At 36.8% G+C, this 24,568-nt stretch overlaps 2 protein-coding genes across 4 annotated transcripts; one reads left to right on the top strand and one right to left on the bottom strand.

Moving 5' to 3' along the window:
- Positions 1-347: 347 nt before the first annotated feature.
- LOC132114654 (centrosomal protein of 104 kDa-like) lies at positions 348-18,926 on the bottom strand. 3 transcript variants are annotated; one of them, XM_059522888.1, is made up of 22 exons: positions 18,859-18,926; positions 18,224-18,350; positions 17,817-17,990; positions 17,552-17,690; positions 17,401-17,463; positions 16,274-16,350; positions 16,006-16,186; positions 15,581-15,736; positions 14,367-14,579; positions 13,217-13,423; positions 12,703-12,870; positions 10,974-11,147; positions 8,574-8,750; positions 5,193-5,393; positions 4,969-5,064; positions 4,690-4,750; positions 3,963-4,041; positions 3,536-3,644; positions 3,254-3,392; positions 2,946-3,013; positions 1,839-1,929; positions 348-1,473 (listed from the first exon to the last, which is right to left on the bottom strand). In XM_059522888.1, the coding sequence occupies exons 2-22, from the start codon at positions 18,334-18,336 to the stop codon at positions 1,307-1,309; spliced, it is 2,853 nt and encodes a 950-aa protein (XP_059378871.1). In that variant the 5' UTR covers positions 18,337-18,350; positions 18,859-18,926; the 3' UTR covers positions 348-1,306. The 3 variants fall into 3 exon arrangements, with proteins under 3 accessions (XP_059378871.1, XP_059378872.1, XP_059378873.1); XM_059522889.1 differs by having other exon boundaries at positions 3,963-4,038; XM_059522890.1 differs by having other exon boundaries at positions 10,974-11,084.
- Positions 18,927-19,873: 947 nt separating this feature from the next.
- LOC132114647 (leucine-rich repeat-containing protein 47-like) lies at positions 19,874-24,039 on the top strand. The gene is made up of 7 exons (XM_059522882.1): positions 19,874-20,494; positions 20,902-21,354; positions 21,462-21,578; positions 22,272-22,387; positions 22,767-22,869; positions 23,179-23,268; positions 23,728-24,039. Exons 1-7 carry the CDS (start codon positions 19,889-19,891, stop codon positions 23,947-23,949), a joined length of 1,707 nt encoding a protein of 568 aa, XP_059378865.1. The 5' UTR covers positions 19,874-19,888; the 3' UTR covers positions 23,950-24,039.
- Positions 24,040-24,568: the final 529 nt, after the last annotated feature.

The following is a 24,568-nucleotide window of genomic DNA, read 5'->3' as shown; positions in this document are numbered from 1 at the left end:
TGCGGGGGTTGATTTATGTCAGTTACATAATAGATGTCTCAGCAGTGAGCTGTAAGAACTACAGACAATGCATAAATGTCAACCATGACTCCAGAAGACACTCTTAAAAAGAAACGCCTATGCTGAGATCACAATCAGTTTTAAACTGGTTTGTTTTATTCCGGTTTAACATACTGTTAAAGCCTATTGGGGTTGTAACTTTAAAAATGCACTCCCTGGCTCACACAATAGGGAAACTGACTTTAATAATTTAAAAAAGTATTTTCAGGCACATGATCAGCCTATTCCACTCAGACTGTCTATCATAATGTTTCATATATTCGGACTCAATGATTTTATAAGTATGACTGGACTAAATCATTACTTTTATAACACAATCAACAGAACAGCATAGTTTGATGCAGATCATACCCTGTGATTTCACACATCACAAACTAGACAAAAAAAAGTTTAGGTGCCAACAAACAGAGCCAAAAGTTTCTATAATACTGAAATAAATGCAAAGACCAAACATATGAAATAAGAGTCTTAATAGCATCATCATCATCCCTTATGGCTCTTTATTCTCCCAGCAGTGACTTCATTTATTGGCAACATCTCTGTTCCATATCCTGATTCTTTGAGAAGCACCAAGGCAGTTCTGTGGCTTTAATTAGCCTTTGCCCTCTTCAAGAAAAACAACATTTTTGTTAGTTTGGTACCTAAATGTTGAAAAGCGAGTGCTGCAGGTAATTGAAGTGCATTATCTGAATCGGACACAATGAGAATCTGCCTGAAGTTTAAATCTCTTGGACAGAATTGTTTACTTTTCAAAGGCTACTATTCACTTTTGGCTATGGTGCTAATGATGCTTTAAAAACTTTTAAATATCAAAATGCTACGATCACTAAATATTCACATACTCCACACACACACACACACACACACTAAACAAACAAGTACAAAACAACATACAAGAATAAAATTCTCAAATAGATAACAAAAAAATCCAGGTGATCCACCTGAAACGATAAACAGAGCAAAATACAGACTGCGTATCTGCTCATAAACCTGTTTTTCTGCTCAAGTATTCTTATTCACAAGCCACTGACATGATATTTTACATTCATTTATGGGTAAATTTTATATCAGGTGTCAATGATAATGTGTGCTTAGAATAATGATGCTGTGTCTTGTAGTAATATTTATAAATCAGTACAACAATAAGTGCAATAATGCATTATTTGAAACTTTGTGTTTTTCGCTATCAATCACTCAAATGAGGTTGTTCCAGCAAAGCTGCTAGAGTTAGCATTTAGCCCGTGTGCTATGCCTGTAGTAGTCTGTGGGTAGAAGCCTTGCCTGGAGGAATTCTGGTGTGTCTGTTGGTCCTAGAAGCAGGAGCCGGGATACGACTGCCTCTGCCCAGCCCTCGAGTCTTGGAATCGGATATGACCGTTGTTGTTTTAGCTATAGCTGTGCTGACCGTTTTTCCTAAAGGCAAAGAATAAAAGACATCCAAACAGACAAACACCTGAGGAGTTAATGAGAAAATGCATTGTGCGATGCTGCATAGTTTAGCAAAGTAAACACGGTATTCAAAATAATATTATAATCAACAGTTCATTCTTTCAGAGGCAGTGTGTGTGGGGAGGATGGGGCATTGTGGGACTCTTTGGTGGAATTGAGATTGTGTGGGGCAGATGGGCTCCTGTACGGAAAGGAGGATGTTTTGAAGGCTGTGTGGGGCAGCTGTGATCTATACGAGCTTCATGGGGCAATGTGGGGCAGCAGGGACTTGTAGGAGACAGTGTGGGGTTGTAAAGGTCGCATTAAGGCTAAAGGAGATGAATAATCACCTTGTGCGTGTGAGAGAGTGCTCTGCTGTACCGCTCTCCTCCGTGAGTTCTGTTTACAACCCTCAATTCCCATGAGGTGAGACTTCCAGACCTGCACATACAAGACATGCACTGACTTTAATACTCACTTTAATACTGGAGTCATTCACTTATCAACATGGGTGCTCATGTAAATAACCTCTACATATGGAGTTGGTTTCAGTTTTGATTTTCACATCAGTGTTCTTATATTCCTAAACCTCAGAAATAATATTGCTAACAATGTCTTTCTAGCAAAAGAGCTCTTACAAGTCGAGAACAACAAATGCATTTCCTGAACCAGTGTTGTTATTATTAAAATTAATTGAATATATCTATTACAAAAGCACATAAAAGTACTAAAACTAAAACCGAAAATCTAAAATAAAACCAAATTCAAAATATTAATAAATGCAAAAAAAATATATAAATAAAAGGAAATCATGAGTTATGAGTGAAATACTACATATTTATCTATGTATTTTGGCCTACTGCAACGACAACAACATTTGCGTCCATTAAAGTTAATAAAATAAGACGGATATCTTTAAAGATACTGACAACTGCATCTCTTTTTATGTAATAATTTGTTCAATGTCAGAGGTGAATTTCTTCACATATTGCATCATTCTCTTTATCTTAAGATTATTTAGAAAACAAAAACTCACACTGTACTTCAGGAACGGTGTAACCCTAACAAAAACAGGTTTATGATTTGAACAATACGACTTTATGAAGTGAGTTCAAGTGACACATTTCATTTGACACAGAAAACACGTCAAACTCTCAATACGTAAAACATTGTTTATCAGCTGGAGGCAGTACTTCATGTGACTTTTCCGAGCTGAGAGGTAAATGACTCTTGAGTAAAACACTTCTCTACTGTCAGTCACAGATCATGAGCTCATCTGTATGACATGCGGCAGAGAAATAAAATACTGATGGATAAATAATTTAAATTCATTTCAGTCATTACTGTTGTGGCTGATTGCATTTGTACACCAGGCTTGTTTGTTATTTTGTTGTTAATGACAATAAATGAGTTGATCTCGAATGGCACCTTGTGGGTATGTTTGTGTGTGATCTCACCTCCTCCCCTGAGGCGAAGTTTTCATGGCAGAGAGGACAGTGATTACAATTTTCTCCAGAAGCAGGTGCTGACAAAAAGGTTAAAAGAATAAATCCATCACCAGGAAACACAACTAAATATATGCAGAAAAATCTCTGTATGTTTCACATAAACTAGAATATCATAGTCAATAAGAAAAAAATGCCATTAATTCAATTCACCTGGCAAATGTTAAGTTTGTACCCTTGTATCATATTTGTAACAGCACTGAGTGTGCTTTCTGGATGAGCATGAAACAAAAACAGTGTGCAACCACACAGAGACTCACGATTGCAAGAAGCGCTTTGAGCATGTTCAGTTAGCTCATCTCGGGTGAGAGCTTCAGAGCAGAGAGGACACTGGGTAAAATTTGCCCTCTGCTCACACTCAGTCAGCAAGTGCTCTGTCAGGCTTGCAATCTCCACCACCTAACAAACACACAAGCATACTACATTATTAACACACTTTACAAATTGCGAGTAGTGTAACCAATATTTTGAAATATGACAGCTCGTGTGCATGTATGTGTGTGTGTGTGTGTGTGTGTGTGTGTGTGTGTGTGTGTGTGTACCTGTCTGCACTGAAGGCAGCGCTGCAGCATCGGGCAGTGTTTCCAGTAGTGAAGGTCGAGTCCATCCTCAGTGAATGATTCATCTCTCTCTCCACAGAAAATACACAGACTAGAAAAAACAGCACCAGCATCACCTGATTTGATCTTTCATTTCTCACTCAACATGTTATTACAATTTTTCCCAGCTGTACAAAGAGAAATTGATTAAATGAGAGCCCATTAGCACAGCACATTATGCTATCACTTTCCAGATGTCTTGGTGAGATTATATTCATGCATTCATAACAGCTACACAATACAAAAACTTGATTTTGAAGAGTGGCACTGAACCAGAAACTCTCCACAAACTGAGATTCCACTGACTGGTAGAATTACTAACTGCTCAGCTGAGAGAATCAATGAAGAAGTGACAAGAAGAAGTGCTTACTTGTCTAAGAAGTTAGCAACAGATGGTTCGCTGCCTTTCACATCAGCTGGTACAGACTGGTTTACCTTCTTAACACCTGCTAAAACCAAGAGAAACATATTCAACCCTCAGATTAAATTTAAACTAATGTACCGGTTGTGTTTATTTATATAATAGTATAGTGTTTATTCACATCTTGAATGAGATTTTTCAGTTTTCATTTTAAGGGATTTTAAGCTGTTCAAATTTGACAATCATCCTGGTGGTTCAATGTTAAATATATATTTTCAAGCTATTAAATTGACCACTCTCGGTTATTATCCAAAACTGAGGGTTAATACTGATGTGTAGGCAGCACAAGCAGGGAAATTTGTAGAGTACTGGCAAATTAGATGTTAATTTGAGGAAGTGCGTAGCAATGCACGCTTTAGAGAGAATAAAGAAAGAGCGATGGTGTGATTCTCACTGTTTTTATCATTTGACTGAAGTTACATAAGTGAATACAAAGAAGGACATCCAGACATCCAGCTAAAAAAACAGATACAAAGATACGTGACTGTGGCAGGTTTAGTTAAAAAAAAATGTCACATCAAACACTTAATATGGTGACAGGTTAAGCCGTAAAACAAAAACATGAAGAACAAAAGTTGGTAAGCTGAAAACTAGCTTGTGCATGATTTGCAGTGTTTGCTGCACTTATACAGGACTGATCTTTACCGAGATGCTTCACAAAAGACACTTTACACACCTGATTTGGTTGCCTTCTCAGCTTTTTTCTCAGGTACTCTAGTATTGTCCTTCCCTTTCTCCTAAAACACATATTCACATCTTTAATGCATTTATGAATTCATCTATTTGTACATTTGATGACAAAAAGGGTCTCTACAGTGATTCAGTCCAGGTGCAATCTATCTAAAGAACTTTCAGGTACGTAAATGTAAATGCCAGGTGTGAAGAAAACCATTTTGTGTGAGAGCATTAAAAACAAAACAGAAGAGACTAGGCCACCTGTGACCCTTCAACCTACACTGATCTCCTTCAGCACTGCAAGCTGCTCTTGCAAGCTCCTGATTTCCTCTTTTTCTTTCTCACCATCTTCTATTTCTGACCCTTTTTTTGGCTTCTGGAGTAAAACAATTAGATAGACAGACTGAATGCAGTATCCCAACATTCTCAAAGCCCACACACAAACATTCCAAGCATTTTAATCATGAAACGTAAGGCTAATGATGCTCTCCAGACCGGTTTTACCTGTGTGTTGATGGTGTTTCCATCTAATTTTGCAAGTGAGTCAAAAAGGTTCTTGTAGAGGACATTTTTACGTGTGCTGGTGTCATCAGGTGGCAGATAATTCAGAACTGCTTTTCCATGAAGACCGTACATAGCCTGGACAACTCTCACAGAGAGTTCCCGCACCGAGGCAGCGCTGTGCTCCAGACCACCTGCCAGAAACTAACACAACACACACAAATATATTTCATTATTAATTCATTTAAATACAATCAAGTGATTTTAGAATAGATGCACTACTGTTAAAGCTTTGGGGGCCAGTAAGATTAATCTAGTATCTAAGAATAATGGTTTCCACAAAAATCGTAAGCAGCAGTTTTAACGCTTTTTTAAGCTTTTAATGCTGATAATAACTAAACATATATTTTTTACATTCTGTAAAGCATTTGCATTATATTCCAAATATCTGTCCCACACTTTCTCTCTCCCGTTCTCCATACACAGATCCCATTCATCTGCCCCTAGGCTCTGGATCGCTCATTTTAATTACAGGAAACCCAATCGCCTCTCTGCTGTGCCCTGAAGCCCATCTCATCTCCCAGGAAACCAGCAGGCAGGAGGCATTGAGCAGCCATCCCTGCATGTAACCTCATGAAAAAGACCAAACTAACAGAAAGACCCAATAAATATATAAAAGCACATTTGAAAGCTGATCCATTGATGATAATTGCAAAAATATCTATTTAAAAAATAGTTTATGAGTTATGTTTTAAACAACATGAGGGTGTATGAATGATGAGATAATATTAAAACTAACCTTAGCTAGTATCCAGTCCATAAATACCAACTATATGTAAATTCTGGCTGATACAGATAAGATGATAATTATTTATTGTTATGGCCAAAAACAATAAATGGTCAATATTACAATTCAGCACTATTTAGCTAATTTGGCACTAAACACTGAAAACAAACATTTTATATTGCTTCAGGCCACCTAGGTGTGGTGACATAAACCTTCCCCACTAACAAGCAAAGCCAGAAGCCCAACTGAAACACAGACAGAAACCTCACTGTGCACTTTGCAGTTCCTTGTGAAATTCTTTCAGTCTCTGTTGTAGTAGTGCCACAAGTTTGTATTGCAAACATACTTCAAACTGCACAGGTCCCAAAAAACTAAACAAAAAGAAAAGAGAAAACTGTCTAAGACAACTAAGACCCTGAAGAAAGTAAGACCCTAAGGAACTGCAGTTTTAACAGCTTAACCACTTTGTACATCTAGCTGCTGGGGCAGAGAGAGAATGAGACAGTGCTTGGTTGACTTACATAAACTATGCCATGGATAAGTAACTGGCTGTCAGAACAGCCCTTTTACAAAACTGATGGTATTAGACATTACGTAGAGTTGACTACACCCTCTCATACAAAAGGAGGATGTCATACACCCTGTCATATAAAGGCTACTTTGTTTCAGTTTAATGAAGCCCTCAAAAATCCTAATGATAGCTGCGAGAAGGAAATTAACCTTCAGATCCCAGAAAGGTTGAATTTGTGTTATTTTGGCCAATAAAACCCCAAATGTCAAATGAACATGCACCAAACAGCTGGCACCTAATGGCAGTCAGAGTATGTGGTCTCAGACTAATACATAACCGTATCATGTGGTTAATACAACCCGAATAGTTGGGACGTTTTTTAAATTTTAATAAAATGAAAACTAAAGGAATTTCAAATCACATGAGCCAATATTTTATTCACAATAGAACATAGATAACGTAGCAAATGTTTAAACTGAGAAATTTTACACTTTTATCCACTCAATTAGCTCATTTAAAATTTAATGCCTGCTACAGGTCTCAAAAAAGTTGGCACGGGGGCAACAAATGGCTAAAAAAGCAAGCAGTTTTGAAAAGATTCAGCTGGGAGAACATCTAGTGATTAATTAAGTTAATTGATATCAGGTCTGTAACATGATTAGCTATAAAAGCTTTGTCTTAGAGAAGCAGAGTCTCTCAGAAGTAAAGATGGGCAGAGGCTCTCCAATCTGTGAAAGACTGCGTAAAAAATTGTGGAAAACTTTAAAAACAATGTTCCTCAACGTCAAATTGCAAAGGCTTTGCAAATCTCATCATCTACAGTGCATAACATCATCAAAAGATTCAGAGAAACTGGAGAAATCTCTGTGCGTAAGGGACAAGGCCGGAGACCTTTATTGGATGCCCGTGGCTCTCAGACGACACTGCATCACTCATCGGCATGATTGTGTCAATGACATTACTAAATGGGCCCAGGAATACTTTCAGAAACCACTGTCGGTAAACACAATCCGCCGTGCCATCAGCAGATGCCAACTAAAGCTCTATCATGCAAAAAGGAAGCCATATGTGAACATGGTCCAGAAGCGCCGTCGTGTCCTGTGGGCCAAGGCTCATTTAAAATGGACTATTTCAAAGTGGAATAGTGTTTTATGGTCAGACGAGTCCAAATTTGACATTCTTGTTGGAAATCACGGACGCCGTGTCCTCCGGGCTAAAGAGGAGGGAGACCTTCCAGCATGTTATCAGCGTTCAGTTCAAAAGCCAGCATCTCTGATGGTATGGGGGTGCATAAGTGCATACGGTATGGGTAGCTTGCATGTTTTGGAAGGCTCTGTGAATGCTGAAAGGTATATAAAGGTTTTAGAGCAACATATGCTTCCCTCCAAACGTCTATTTCAGGGAAGGCCTTGTTTATTTCAGCAGGACAATGCAAAACCACATACTGCAGCTATAACAACAGCATGGCTTCGTCGTAGAAGAGTCCCGGTGCTAACCTGGTCTGCCTGCAGTCCAGATCTTTCACCTATAGAGAACATTTGGCGCATCATTAAACGAAAAATACGTCAAAGACGACCACGAACTCTTCAGCAGCTGGAAATCTATATAAGGCAAGAATGGGACCAAATTCCAACAGCAAAACTCCAGCAACTCATAGCCTCAATGCCCAGACGTCTTCAAACTGTTTTGAAAAGAAAAGGAGATGCTACACCATGGTAAACATGCCCCGTCCCAACTATTTTGAGACCTGTAGCAGAAATCAAAATTGAAATGAGCTCATTTTGTGCATAAACTTTCTCAGTTTAAACATTTGCTATGTTATCTATGTTCTATTGTGAATAAAATATTGGCTCATGTGATTTGAAAGTCTTTTAGTTTTCATTTTATTAAAATTTAAAAAACGTCCCAACTTTTCCGGAATTCGGGTTGTAAATTTAAACCAGCCATCTGCAGTTTTTTTAAGCTACTACTTTAAATCTGTAGCTTAAAAAAAAAAAAATTTTAATTTAAAGCTTGACTGAGCAGAAGGCCACTGGGTTGACACCCAGTGTGATCATCTCAGAAAAAGTTGAGGTTGAGCCAGTACCCGCATGACGTTGTCAAGGGTGAAGCCAGAGTCCTTGGTGCCCAGCTGTTCCAGAAGCTTCTCCAGCAGTTCCAGTCTGCTCAGCGCCAGTCTGGTGGGTGCACTGCTCTGCATGGGCCTCACGAGCTCCACAGGAACCATCTGCAGAGCTCCCAACTCCTTAAATAAAGCCATTTCCTGCAAAAACAAACACACAAGCTGCTTCAAACATAAGAGCATTCAAATTACAACACACACTCTTACGCATTTATAAATTCTCAAAAATATATTGCAATCATTTCCAGTCTGTTTAGTGTAAAAATAAGATGTAAATATTTGTATTTTTTTTTTCAGTGATTTTATAACTGGAGACCAGGAAGTTTGCTGTACATTTGGTAGTAAGTGTTCCCACTGCTGGCTGCTCTATCGTTATTAGTGGGCAGCACAACTAACCATAGCGGCTGAACATACAAACACAAAAAAGGATATTATTCTACTTTGACAATGAGTCAGCTTTTCTTAATGCTAAAAAATTTATATTCTGGAGAGAAATGTGTTGTATTTATCATCATGCATCATACTGCATCATAAACGGGATACTAATGTAGAACTCAAACTTTCCCAAGACTTCTACCATTCTCTGGATTACTTTGTTGTTGATAAAATCCCATTGGTGATTACGTCACTGCTCATTTGCATAATGTTAAACTCTGCAGTGATTGCATGTGTTATTTCTAGAAGATGGTTGGGGATGATATTTTGGGTATTTAATAATGAGTGATTATGATTTAACATAATATTGGGCTGTATTATTTAGAATATTATACAGCACTGGTATCAGAGTACATCATCAAGTTATTCATAACAAGGTGTGGCCTTTGTTGTACTTTTTCCCCCTTCCAGATGCATGAGTCACAAATGTCTTTATGAATACAGTGCAAAATACAACAAAGTTTTGCACAATGCTGACAGAGACACAACCGGTCTATCAACAACCAAAACCAACACAGATCAGTGTCTGTCGGTCAGAACACTTTAAAACATCCTCAGTTTTCTAGGAACCTGAAACATTCCCATCTTTATCACACAGATCATGATGATTGTCACAAGACAAAGTGCTTCAGCCTTTCTTTCGCACGGTATTTTTCTGAAAAACACGTTGATCTGTCTGGGTCACATTCTCCAGTTTTTTAATAGCAGAAACATTATATTTCTTAAATACAATCTGCTAAAAGATTGTATATTGTGGTTGTACCACTGGTTATCATATGTATAAAAGAACTACATTTACATGCACAGTTACAATGGAGCTACAGCATGGTTTTGCATAGTGGTGAGCATGATTTCACCAAGTGCAACATGTTCCTGGATCAACATCTTTGTTGATTCTGGAACAACATTCCAATCAACCAATCAGAATTGAGATATAACTTTTCAAGAAATATCTGTTTTAGGCTTACAATCAGGGTTAGGTGCTTCTACACTCTTGTTAATCAGCTATCATTTCCTACTGATTTTAGGAATAAATTAAGGGTAGGGTTAGGTTAAGGGGTAGGGATTGGGTTAAGTCTATATTTTTGGAAAATAATGTTGATCCAGGATCATCAAAAGATGTTGATCCAGGAACATGTCTTACTTGGCAAAATCACGGCGACCTTTGCAAAGTCAATAGTAGTCAGATTAACATACAGTATACTGAAATACAATCACATTATCTAGGCCTGTAAGACTGATGTCACACAAAAAAGTATGATACACAGAAGTACAGAAAAGTCGTGAACAGTAATTTACTGCCAAAAAAGCACACTGAATTAGCAAGAGAGGACTTTTTGCCATTCTAGAAAACATTTTATTGGATAAAAGTTTCAGATATACCATTAAATATTCTTTTAAATCTTTTTTCCACAAATTACATTTTAAATTAGAAGCTCTACCTGCTAAAAGACCATTTTGTTAATTTTACAATAGATGTACAAGAGTACAATAGAATTAAAAAGGCAGCCGAGCAAAAAGATATGGATGATAAGCCTTTTTAAAGTGTTCTGTGCCCAGACCTGTTTATGAAATTGTTCAGACAAAATATGGCAGATTGACATGAGGAAATCTCATAGCAGGGTAACAGTAAGAGACAAGATCTCTACTCATGCTAACAGAAAACCACAAATATTTGAAAATTCCCGTTCACAGTTAAATTCACTTCACAAGGCCACCAGTATATATGATGCACTCCCAGTCATCTGTGAAGATTCTCAACCAGTCAGGTCATCAAGAAAAGTTTTTCTAGTAAACTGGATTGTCAACTAAATGTTTTTCTGTTGACAAAGTTTTGGAGTGGAATTTTACATCACACTCAATGACCCGAATAGCTGCAGGAGTGGCTTCATTACAGATGTATACAGTATTTCAAAAGTCTGTACCGACCTGTATGAAGGTAATAGCTGGGGTTCTCAGTCTCAGGGCTGATTCTCCGGTCCTGGAGAGCAGATTATTCCAAGTCTGTTCCACACAGTGACTGATCTCAGATTTGCCCAGCTGATGGTTGGGAATAAACTCACTCAGAATCATTCGAAGCAGATTCAGAGATGCAAGAAAGACCTAAAATGCAATACAAATATTGACATTTATTGTTACTTTACACACTAAAATTCATATGCAGGGTTTCAATATTGTCACATTTTATACAATATTCTATCATTTAAAAAAAGCAACTTTGACCTCCCATAACAAGAGTTTAAGAGTTTCTATGGTGTTTCTAAACAACTTCATGTTGGAACCTCTGTGTACCTATTACAAATGACCATCTAACCCAAGAAAAATACTGAATATTCATTTTTTAAATGTATTCATTAACAAGGTATGTTTATTTTAGAACCATCTGGAATCATTTTTCCTCAGAATTGCAGTTTTAAGGTACAATTAGAAACAGAAGCTGTGTAAGAAACCGCCTAAGGCCTTTGGAGCAACACATGGTGCTGAGTAAAAGCACACAATTAAATGCTGTGCTGTGTGAGTTTAACTAAATAACCATGGAGAGAGGGTCACTGGAATGTGTTCAGCAGTGGGCACATTGTTCAAACTCTCAGTACAACCATTTACAACAGTTTAGAATGAAACTGAAAGGCCATGACTTTTAATGTGTGTGATTTATCTAAGGACTGACAGCACAATAAAAAAACAGCTGTCACGCCACAACCACAAACATGAATGTGCTTTGAGAATAACAGAGGGTTAGAAAGTGATCCACTGATATGCCCAAAAACAAACAAATGGCTAAATGTTCATTAATACACATGTTAATCAATGTCATGGCAAATTGTAAAAAACCCTTTACTGAAAAGTAAGAGCCTGAGGTCAGTGGAAAATTTCCATGAACAGAAAAATTATTCTTAATTTTGTGTGCTTATAACATTTAGCTGTTTTGTTCATATTTTTAACAAACAGTTACAGATTGCGTTCCTCATATTTCTATTTGGGTTGCTTAATGTCAAGAATATTCTGTACATGCCACTGCAGGTAATAAGGAAAACAAATACTGTACGCTAAATTTACCATCAAAGGAAAAAAGTTATAAATATGTTCTTTAGTATATGGTTTGTCTTTCATTTTAATCAATCACTTCCCTTTAATAAGAAAGGGTCAGACTGACAGCTTTACAATTCAATTGAAAAAAATAGTTACAGTTCCCAATAAATTTACTCTGTGAAACTACACTATGTCTCTATCAAAAAAAGACTGTAAGGGACTCTTATTCTGCAGCTGCCACATACTGAGCATTACGATTTATCCAAATCTCCTGTTAATATTTCTACAGTTGGTCCGTCTTCTCCCCCTCATACCCACTGTTAGTAGAAAACCTGGCTAAGTTCACCCTTGGGAGAGATAAGCAAAGCTTTCCACTACATTTGTTGCTGTATCACTTCTACAGATAATCCATAACACTAGAAAAAACACGACAACTGCTAAACAGTCACAACTATCAGTCGTGCAATTCTGTCTTTAGCCTTAAACGACAATGAAAAGAAGGGTACATGAGAGAAATTAGAAAGAGAGGTTGAGAGAGAAAAAGAGAGTAGGAGAGGCTGAGAAACAAAAGAATGGGAGTGATAAAATCAGACTGGGGAAAATAAAGATAGAGTGGGAGTTCTCGTACAGATGACACTTTATCTGTGAGAGTTTTCTTGCAGAGGAACACAGCTGCTCTTGTCATGCTCCGCAGTTCTGCTTTTGGGGTTCCACGTGGCACCTCCAACAGTTTCTTGTAGACTGTCAGCAAAGCATCCTCCCTGTAGGACCACGTCTTGGAATAGGCCCCGGCCACCTTTGAGAGACAGACCGAGAAAGAGAAAGTGAAGATTACATTCCAGAAACAGCACACTAACAAAATACACAAGCTGACCATTTGACACATAGTTTGCCCAGTGCTGTGAGACAGTAAACAACAGTTATATCTGGACATCACGGCAAAGTGTTAAATACTTAAAAGGATAATTCTCCCAAGAATTAAAATTCTGCCATAATTAATTTAACTTCATGTTACTCCAAACCAATATGACTATTTCAAACTTGAGAATCAAAATCAGTATGATTTGCAAACAAATAATTTTATAGCAGTTTTGTAAATACTAAAATCGCGAACTGGAGGCTGTAAATGTTGAGTGTCTCACCAGACTGTCTCCATAGATGTCGATGGGCAGACTGGCCTCTCTCTGAGCTTTCTCTGTGAGCGGTTCTGGTTGTCCTGTGACCCCAAGGCTAGATGGGGTGGTTGTGTCCGTCAGAGGGGGCATCTCATCAAGCTCACTGACTGGCTGATCACTCGACCTCTTCCTAAGAGCAGGTAAAGGCCTCTCATCATAAGGAAGAGAACTGGTCTGTGAAAATACACACATGACAATTCTATGAATCCCAAAATCAGATATACAAAACATTCCCAGCAGGAATAATTGTCTCAGTGTTAAAAACTGAATTAAATGCAAAAAATAACTGACACTTTAACATTATTTTTGTACTTTCTGTCATATGCAGAAATATAAATACTGTTACAGTTGAGGGTTTATTTTACACCGGAAAGACTGGTCTGCTTGCCATCTTATAATTTTCAATCACTAGCTGTGTTCTCATCTTACATGTTATTTCAAAGATGATTAACAGGATGACATGCAGAAAAACAAAAATGAAAGGTGCACTAAGAAAATTCTGACTAAGTCATCCGACATAGTTACACAACCCCTTGATAATTCTATTTTTAAATATATATTACTTTTCAATGGTAATTTGCATATGTAAGAGAGTGCTTAAATACAGAAAAGGCTAATTCAGGCTGAATGAAGAGGTTTACAATGACAGTTTTAGATTTAAAGAGAACGCATGAATTTTTTTTTTATTTTTGTTAAAATATTTTCCAGAAGTATGTAAACATTTCCACCTCTGGCATGGTTTATGGCGGTACTAAGTTAGTAGCACAAAAATGACACACGTCACCATTAAACCCTTTGATTTAAATCTTGAAACGTAAAACTCTCTAGCTAAAGCAAATCCTTTACATTCATGTTAAGCAACACACGTTTAGATAATCTACAAATAGCCTTGTGTCAGTTAAGATAGAGCTACATCAGTGGAAAGAAACAGTAGCCGCGTTTTATCAAGGCAAATAACTCTGACTGAGGATTACAGCAAAGAGCAGCCTTAAAATTAGCATTTGTGATAAGATGTTAATGAACGAGAAAAAAAGTGGACACAGTAACACATTAGAATAATAACATGATACTTTCTTTTTCTTATATGGCTGTTTATTCTGTGTACATCAAGACTTACATCAGTCTTGGGGAAGTGAGGAGGAGAGAGGGGTGTTTGGACGACTGTATGTTTGGGGCTAGCTGCTTTTGAAGTGTCTTGCTCATCAGTCTCCTTCACACGTTGCCTCTGTCTTCTCTTCTTGGGTGAGTCTGCTAGATGAGGCACGTGTTTCTGTGTCCCAACACGTGGAGAGGGGAATTCAGAGTTGGAAAGCTCGGAAATTCTGTGGATCTGAAAAGTTTCATACATTTATTTACATTTTAAATCAAAGTTCATAAAAGCTATTTATTAAAACAAATAAAAAAAATAAGCCTGAAATGATTAAAAGGTTAATAAATATTAAGAACCTTAACCTATTATTTTCCAGACACTGATTGTATGAAAAAATTATCACAAGCTACAGATACAGGTTTGTCAGAACACAGGCAGAACACAAGTGCTTGCCACAAACAAACAGAGCATGCTGTCCAAGTCATTTAATGTCTGCTGTTTAAATGTGTCTCTTGACCTTAGACGAGTAAGAAGCAAGCACCTGATCTCAGGAGAACCAGCACAATCACTATTCAGCTGGGAAACCAGCATATCAGACTACTAATCTCACTGGAGCTAGAGTCCCTCACGACACAAGAGATGCTTTATTCATGCATTCATTACAGGAGAAGAAATTAAGAGACACACAGGAAATTAAGAGACACACAGGAATATGGATGGATGGACGTCATTAACTGAGGTTCTGAGAAGTGCAATGGATGGATGGACACCTCTGTTGGATTTGTAACAAAATTGTATAAGTCTTATCATGGCTTCATTCCTTAAAATATTGTGTAATATTGTAATACTGTAAAAAATTAATAGAATTTATAAAAACTGTTTTCTATCTTAATATATTTAAAAATGTAAAGTAATTATTCCAGTCTTCATTGTCACACGATCCTTCAGAAACCATTCTATTATGCTGATTTTGTGCTAAAGAAATATTTATTACCAATGTTGAAAAAAGTTAACATCCTTAACATTTTTGTGGAAATCATGATTTTTTTTTAAGGATTCTTTGATTTAAAGAAAGTTCAAATAATTTTTTATAACGTTACAAATGCCTTTATTGACACTTTTGGTCTATTTAATGCATCCTTGATTAATAAAAGTATACTATATACTATAGTCAAATGTTATTGACCCTAAAATTTTGAACAGTAGTGTATATGTGGATGAACGAATGGATGGATGTTCACCTGACTGATGTCCAGCAGGTCATGGAGCTCCAGCTGCTGGTAGACTGTGAGCCTGTAAGCTTCCATTTGTTCCTTTTTCTGCTTAGCTGTGTCATAGTCTTCTCGTTCTATGGCACTGTGTTTCTCCACATCATACCGGCCCAAACGCTCACCCACCTAAAAAGAAAAAGAGAAAATAGGAAAGAAGAAATGAGAGGATGTTAAACACTTATCTGAGGTTTAGAAATAAACTTGTAATTTGCTTAGTAATCACTGTCAGGCTGTAATTGACAGGTAACTAAAGGAATGCCACAGCTCTATTGGAATACACCTGGATGCATTTCAACCCTCTTAATTCCAGGTTCACATCTCCAGTGTGTAACATTATTATTAAACTACATGTGCGAACAAAGATATGTCAGACAAAAAATTGCCAATTTAATAACCTTTTGCAGGTCTGCGATAGCTTGTTTGAGTTTTTTGGCCAGATCAAATCTTTCCTCTCGAACCATGTCCTGTTTTTTCTGGTCCAGTAAACGAATGATATTGGCAACCTCAGGGTCCTGATACATGTCAAACGCCAAGTCATCGAGTGGCGAGATAGAGTCACATTTATAACTTGAGAGCCTGCAAGATAACAATAGTAAACAGAACAGAAAGACAGAAGACTGTGTGCACAAATTTATTGTAATGCAATAGAACTTTGGTTTTTACCCAGTGTGTGTGCCGTCTAAAGCTGAGCTGTATTGGCTGTTGTTTAGATACTGATCAATCAGCTGATCTTTGCTTAGCTGGGACAAAACCAAGAAATCAACAAAACGTTATTAAAGAAAGTTAAATTCTGAAACTAACAAACTAAAATCAACATCCTTTGAATCAAATGTCTTTCAGCTATTAATATATTTCCACCAAACAAAGGTTAAAAATCTTGATTTCTGCCTGTGAACTTATTATCACTAGTGACCTGGATAACACAAAGAGTCTCCAGGCTGGACAGAGAGAGAGAGGGATTAGAGATTAACAATGCAGAGATTGTTAGCAAGGTGGGAGACGACGAGAAAGAGAGGAAGTTGTGGAGGGAAAAAATGGGGGGGGGGGGACAAGGTGAGCGTAAGAGGAGAAAGAGAGCATGAGAAAGAAAGAAAGAAGGGGGTAGTGGGATAGAGCAAATAGGAGATGGGGAGGGCTGAAAGTAGCGGTGATATGGATATATTGATGAGTGATCTGATCTGAAGCTCTGCTGTGATTACGGAGCTCAGACTCACATTACAAAGATCCACATACCAACACTGAGGATAAAGCATTAGACCTGCTCAAGAACTGCAACATACAATGAAATGCTTGTCAGGTGCTATTGATTTAAGCCTACTGAAATTAGTAATTAATATTTAAACTTAAAAAAAAAAAACTAAAAGAACTGATGCATGCATACAAGCACTTATATGAATGCTGCTCCATCTAGTGTGTTCTTGGTGTGTTGTAAAAATCATCCAGATCAATGTTAGGCAAAAGAGAATATAAAAAATTGAGTTTCATTAGTCCAAAACAACACTACACATTTTGTGCCAAGAAATTACAATTTTAATTTACACCATCAAAATAATAAACACCACCAACAAAACATATTTTAATTTTGGCATAAATAAACAAAGAATGATTCTTTTCAGAAAATTAACACTACTTAAAAAACCAAGGGGTACATCATGTTAATTATTTGGGTCAAATCAAGCTCTCTGCTTTGATCTAAATCGGATACAGAAACATGCTCAACAGAAAACCATCGCCATCTAGAGGAGATCAAACAAGAAGAGAACAATTCCATAAACTGAACTGTTACTTACTGCTGTCCAAATCTCATTTCCATCCACAGGGTCACCCAAAATATTTAGGGCCACCAGTGCAACCTAGAATTTCAGAAAGAACACGATATGACATTGATATGATTAAAATTAAAAAATCAACCCTAATTCCCCACATGAATCTCTTTTGTACCTGATTGTAGCTGTTGTATTGATTAACATGGTTTCTGTGAAAGGTGAGCTTCAAGTAAGACCCAACAGCATCAACATGAACAGACTTCAGCTCTCTGGCTCTGAAACCAGTCTTCTCGTTGTCCGAGAGAGACACGTACCTAGACAACACATTACATTAAATACAGTCAGATCAGAAAAAATACATTTGATTAGGTGTTACATACCGAATCACATTATACATGGATAATGACAGAACAAAGCAGTGATCTAAACTCTTTCCTCACCCCAGTCTGTGAAGACTATGAGTCTGCTGGGGCGAGCTGGACTCCGGCAGTCTGTCTCCAATGTGGAACTCGATCTTGGATGGGATCAGGTACTGATGGGCCAGTAGCTGGAGTTTCCTGATTCGACGTCTCTCAACCAACTGCAATATGATTTCCTGAGGGAATGGACAGAACCTACACACGATAATTAAAAAAAAAAATCTTAAAAAGCATTTTAGAACTGTAATCTTTGGTAGAAAAAGCAGCCATAAACAGCTATAAAACTGAATATTATCAGCTATTAAATAGCTTTGATAGTTATCAATTATTTATCATTATTATCCTATGTCTACAGTTTGTCTTCTAAACCAATCCTATCTAAATTACATGAAATACACTGTAACATAAATAGTATAAAATGTATTGACCTGGTGGATCTCCAGCCACTGACAGTGGGCCCGTGGACCATCAGATTTTTGCCACTGTAGTTTCCTTCATGACCAGACCAGCTGATCACAGAGAAGTCTATCTTATGAGGCATCCTGTACCTGAGCTCTGATGGATGTAGGATATGAACAAAACATGATGTTTTATTCCACAAAGCACCAGCACTCTAACATAAAACATATAGAAAGAACCTGTAATTTGGCAACATTCCTTTACATGAGAGTAACATGTCACTTAGGATGTATCCTTAGAGTTAAATCTATTCAGGGTATATCTATGTTACTCCTTCATTTACCACATTACCACATCTACTTGTTGTAACACTGTAATTTAGTGAAGTATACACTTAAATGTTGCATATATTCAGAGGTTTGGTGCTTATTATGAAGGACTTGAGTCATAATTGTGATTGTTATGTATAGAATGTAGCCTTAGCGTGCAATCTGGCTAACGTTAATTAAACAGTAACATTACGGTTACAACTCATCCAAAACAGCGATAAGGAGCTTAATCACAAACCTCACGTTAATCAGATAAAGTTCCGAATCACTCATTCTTAGAGTAGTACTAATATTCACTATTGGGCAGATAAAATTCCGATAAATAAGTAGTTTACCCAAGTACAGCAGTTGCCTACGTTTATCTCCATAACCACCGTTTGACAACTGAAACGTGTACGCATGCGCGAAGTTTTCGTTCGTTCTGGAAAGAATCCGGTAGAATGAATCTTTTAGGTAAACGAATCGCTTCTTTCACTTCCGTGTACGGACAGACTGTAACAGATCTGACTCTTCTTCACTTCTATGTTCAGTACTTTTGTTTACTAAAGTCTATCCTAGTTGAAGTACGTGTCTCACATGCAGTGTTCTAAAATATATAAATACTATTTTTTGTGTTTATGATTATTATTTTATTATTTATAATTGATAGAATACCCTTATATAACGTTTTATATTTATATTTCCCCTACTAAATTATGTATTCCTTTTTCTATTTATTCAAAAATGTCCTTTTATTATTATATTAAATATATATATTTTATTTTCTACAATGAGCGTGTATGCCTACAATTCTTTGTTGTTTCTGTTTGTAGTTTCACAGGAACTAAAGACGAAGAATTAAGAAAAATTCACTTCCTTCCATCACACATATGTAATCTCAGTATGTATGTGACAAATTATGTACCTTAAACCTTGAACGATGAAGAATTTTATATTAATTTAATAATTTCTATATTAATTTTAATATTTTTATTTTATACAAACAGAGAAAAAATTATATATATATATTCTATATTATATATAAATTCTAGTAAGACACAAAAAAAGTCTACTTCCAGTTCGCCACCTGCTGGCCCTCGATGTTACTTAAAGAAAGAATCAGTGAACAGTCCTTTTAGATGAACTGATTCAAAAGGTTCGAGTCACTTTATTGAATCAAAAGTCCTGACTCGGTCGAATAAAAAGGGATGCTGGTTCTTGTAGTCCTTTATAATTGCTCTGGTTACAGATGTGAGAGTTACTCTAAGACAGTGTGTAAAATATTACTATTAAAATGTGTAATATCCAAATACTAAATTCCAAATCCAATGCTTATTGAGTTAATTACTCTTGTGTGTATGTAACTCTTCCGGGTTGCGTCCGCCCATGTTCCGGGTTATGTTGGACAACATGGCTGAAGAAAACAGCTCGCTGAATATTTGGCCAGAAATAGAAAAGGCAGAAAAGGAGAATAGACGTGAGCTGGTGCTTCAGGGTTCAGCAGTTGACAAAAAGATCCAGAGCAGCGGCGGACTTCACGCGCGACTTTATTCCCTTTCTCTCCTTAACTACCTGGAGATCAGTCAGTGTCCCAGTTTACACGAGATCCACGAGAACATCAGACATCTGTCCCATCTACAGAGTCTGATCCTCTGCAGGAACAAGCTCACCGCAGTCCCAAAAAGCATTGGCGATCTGAAGGCGATCAAAGTCCTGGATTTGTCCGTCAACCAGCTGCAGTCTTTGCCCGAGGAGATCTGTGCACTGAGCGAGCTCAACACTTTAAATATCAGCTGCAACAGCATCACTGCTCTGCCGGATGGCCTTAGCAAGTGTGTAAAGCTCGCCAGCATCAATGTGTCCAAAAATGCACTCTCGCGGATCCCAGATGACTTATGGTGCTCCAACCTGGAGCTCCTCAGCACCATCATTGCATCAGAAAACGCGATAGAGCAGCTGAGCAGTGAGGTCCATAACCTGCCTGCGCTCAAGGTGCGTTTCATGACGAGATCTAATAGTGAAATCCTGTTTATACTGTATTTAAATTCAGGATGTGCAATGGTTCAATAAATACACATTTTAAAAAGAGTGGTGTTGGTGTACTATGTACTCACAATTTATTTTTTATTAATTCTAATGATTGTAGGTGGTACACTATGTGTTTAAATAAGATTTTATTATTATTGTTTTTGTATTTTTATTTTTATAAATAAAATAATGTATAATTTAAAAGTTGTTAAGTATCAGTTAAAATAGTTGTCATTTAAAAAAATTATTCTAAAGATTGTATGTGATGTGTTTATTTACTTAAATTATTGTTAAGAATGCATTCAATATGCATTAATACTATTTGAAAAGCCTTCCAGCATCATCTCATGCATCTCACTCTGCTATCTCAGGTTTTGGATCTCTCCAGCAACAAGCTTCAGGAGCTTCCATGGGAGCTGGCCGACTGCTCCAAGCTGAAAGAGACCAATTTTAAAGGGAACAAGCTGAAGGACAAGAGGCTTGAGAAGATGGTGAACGGCTGCCAAACCAAATCAGTCCTAGATTACCTGAGGGCAGGTGGGAGGGGGAAAGGGAAAGGCAAGCAACAGGATGGAGAGGCGAGTGAGAAGCTTGTCTCAAAGAAGAAAAGCGGTGGAAAGCAGAAAGGCAAAAAAGAGGCAGAGGAAGTGGATGAGCTTAATCGGATGGTTGTGAGAGTTCTGCATGTATCCAAAGTGCCAACAGCAGTTACAGTCAAAGTTTCTGAAGGCATCAAGGATGTCCGGCCATACATTGTGTGCTGCATTGTAAAAGGCATGAACCTCAGACAAGGAAATGCACTCAAGCGATTTTTGGTGGCTCAGGTGACACACGTTTCAACAAATAACTCAGCCATCAGAACTATTGTTTTCTGTCTTTTTAAACTGATTTTATTTAAGCTTATATAAATGTCAGAGTATTCTGTCTGCAGACCAAACTTCACGATGAGATTTGTGGCAAAAGGACAACGGCAACAATCGCAACTCATGACCTGGGCTTGCTCAAGGCTCCTCTGTTGTATGATGCCAGGCCACGAGATACACTGAAGGTATGGGAGGAGGTTTCTCAAATATTATGATTTTTATATATATACTTAGTATTCATTTTATAATAAATCCTCAATTCAATGCAATTTAAAAGTCTTGCTCTTTCACAATCATAATTGTCCCTATAGTTTATTACTTAATTCACTTATCAATCAGAGCATCTCCACAAGTTGCATAATGGATAAAACAATGCAGAACGATGAATATTTAATAACCGTTGTTGATGCAGTTTTTATGAACGATAGGAATCTGGTTTCAAAGCCACCAGCTGATTAATGACACAGAAGTCCCACAATCCTCAGTCCCTTTTCTCGCTGTTGTTTCTTTTGTGTTGATGGTGAATTCAGCACTTCTCTAAGAGGCCATAGGCAGTCGGACAATAGGATGTGTTACATTGCTTCAGCCTCATAATTGATGGTTTCATTTATACACCAGAGAACATCCTTTAGCAGTAAACTAAGATACATTTTATGCTTTATTGTGAATATAGTGCCAGAAAACCTTGAGCTGACTATACTAACAATATATCCTGTGAATAATTTCCTTATTTTGCTTTATTGTATTATATATTTTTTTTAAATCACACAAATTACAATATTGCCACATGACAACATACCTACTGCAGAGTAATATATATATATATATTATTATTTGTTTTATAACAAAAAAATGTATAATATTTTCAACGTGTGTAGATCGTTCCTCTTGGTCGTAAGGAGATGAGGGCAGCTGAACTGCTGGAGCTACTTCAACAGGAAGCAGATGAGCTAAGAAAACATAAAAAACGACAGAACGTTTCAGGACTCCATAAGTAAGAAAATGCATATTTAATACCTGATTATATAATATTAATAGAGGCAAATATTAATACAGTATAGTTTGGAGCTGTGGAGGGCACAATCTGTCAAACAAAGCAGTAGTTTTGTGCAAAACATTGATCTAACATAATTTCCGAAGCAAATGGGCTATGTCATGCTCACTAATCACATTGTGTACTATCTACACCCTTTTTAAGTGATCCAAAAAATATCCCTCGTTTGTCAGACAACTGTCGTGTTGTTCATCCATGTAATCGCACTGACTGCACAGAACGCTAAGTACTGAGACACTTAATACTGAACTGTGACACAGAGAATGAATTCATTAATCAGTGTTTAATGGACGTATTCCCAATTTTTTTTTTTACCCAGATACCTTCAACTCCTTGATGGGAAGGATTTTTACCCCTGCTTGGTTGACGCAGAGGATCATGTGGTCTCATTCCCACCAATCACAAACAGCGAGAGGACAAAGGTAATTTATTCAAATTAAGTGAATAATAAAGAGGTTATTTCAGGTCTTGATGAAGAAGGTAGATGGATTTTATGGCTTTATATTTTTTTTATTTCTTTATCCAGAAGGACACTAAAAAGTAAAGCATTTGAAGCATTAATGTCATATTCATACATTCTTGTTAATGCATGTTTATTATTATTTTTTTTCACATTTAAAAGAATGTTTTTTTTGTTTTTGTTTTTAAATTATTATTATTACTTTATAATTATTCTGGTTGTTATAACTATTATTATTTTTGCCAAACAAGCAAACAATCTGTCTTTGCAGATAAAGAGGTCCACACAAGAGCTGTTTTTAGAGGTGACGAGTTCCACCAGTCTGCAGATCTGTAAAGATGTCATGGACGCATTGATAATAGTAAGAAATATTACTAGTGTTTTGGTTTATTTACATACATATATATTACATTTACTTTTGAACGCTGGTTTCTATTGCACTTGTGAGATTTCCTTCATGATACAAAATACCTGTCCCACTTTCACGCATTCTTCTTTTATGACAGCTCAGATAACTACTGAATAATTTACTATAAAAGACAATCTGAATAATCAGTGCCATTAAATAGTTATCAAACTGGCTCATTGCATTCAGTTTATCAGCATGTATTAGCAATTATGCTATTACTATTAGTACCAAGACTATTTAAATGCATTTGTTTTCACATTTCTAATCCAAATGCATTTATACAAGCATTTTTTACGTCATTGTAGTTAGTAGCTTTTATCAAGCTATGAATGTTCACAGTGAAAAACAGCATCCATGTTTGTTAGTGTAATATTCATACATTTTCTCTAACCATTCTTGTTTCTATTTCAGAGAATGGCAGAGCTTAATAAATTAACCTTTGATGTAAAGGAGGATGTGGGCTCAGATGAAGAGACTGATGTGATTTCAGCTCCTCCTGCAGATGACCCGGCCTCCTCTGAGCTGACCGTAGTACAAGTGAAGGTAGTGGACGTAGATGGAAACCTTAAAGTGGTCTACCCATCAAAAACTGACCTGATATCTGACGTCAGCAATCTAACAGTCATCCGATAACAAATTCAACCGTTGGTTTTCTGTCCAATTTTGCAATGCATTTTGTAATGCATCATTAAATAAGAATGGATATTAAAACATTAATTCAAATACTGGATTCAGTAGTTCTCATTTACACTTCTGTCTTTTGTATTGAAATCCATTTTCACCATGGTGTAAAAAATAAATAAATGTATTCTTAAATTATATTTTCTACTATGAGGTGGTAAAAGATGAATTTCATTGCATTTTATGCAATAAAATGATACTGTTAATATTATACCTTGTCAAATATTTTGTGTTTATAGAACACTGATTTATACTTCTAATAGAATTCATATTTAGTCACTATTCAGTAAAATAAACTTGGCCTGTTTTGCTGAATCTCTTCATTGGGTGCGCTCGAGAATTATTCAGTCAAATCTTCCTCTATCCAGTTTACACCCTTGAGCAAGGTTTTTCATCTCAAGTTGACTCTGGATAGAAATCATCTGTATCATTATCAAAACTAGTAGTTTAGTAGTTCATAATTCAGTTTATAGTACACTCTTAAGAAAAGTGGTTCTAAACCGTTCCAGAAAAAGGTTCTTCGGCTAGCAGAACCCTTTTTGTTGCTAAATAGAACCCTTTTAGGGTTCCA

The sequence above is a fragment of the Carassius carassius genome, chromosome 34 (assembly GCF_963082965.1).
Source record: "Carassius carassius chromosome 34, fCarCar2.1, whole genome shotgun sequence".
Lineage (NCBI taxonomy): Eukaryota > Metazoa > Chordata > Actinopteri > Cypriniformes > Cyprinidae > Carassius > Carassius carassius.
The sequence above is the reverse complement of the archived record's forward strand: the minus strand, read 5'-3'. Positions and strand labels throughout refer to the sequence as shown.

Bases quoted from the DNA above. Each gene is read 5' to 3' on its own strand.
- LOC132114654 (XM_059522888.1), bottom strand. From the start codon at position 18,336: ATGCCTCATAAGATAGACTTCTCTGTGATCAGCTGGTCTGGTCATGAA. The intron at 15,737-16,005 runs GTTATTAAATTG...TTTTCTTTTTAG, and splicing joins CTATCGCAGACCTGCAAAAG to GTGGGTGAGCGTTTGGGCCG. The intron at 3,393-3,535 runs GTACACACACAC...TGTGTTTGTTAG, and splicing joins GCTGCCTTCAGTGCAGACAG to GTGGTGGAGATTGCAAGCCT.
- LOC132114647 (XM_059522882.1), top strand. From the start codon at position 19,889: ATGTTCCGGGTTATGTTGGACAACATGGCTGAAGAAAACAGCTCGCTG. The intron at 21,579-22,271 runs GTATGGGAGGAG...CAACGTGTGTAG, and splicing joins GGCCACGAGATACACTGAAG to ATCGTTCCTCTTGGTCGTAA. The intron at 22,870-23,178 runs GTAATTTATTCA...CTGTCTTTGCAG, and splicing joins CAAACAGCGAGAGGACAAAG to ATAAAGAGGTCCACACAAGA.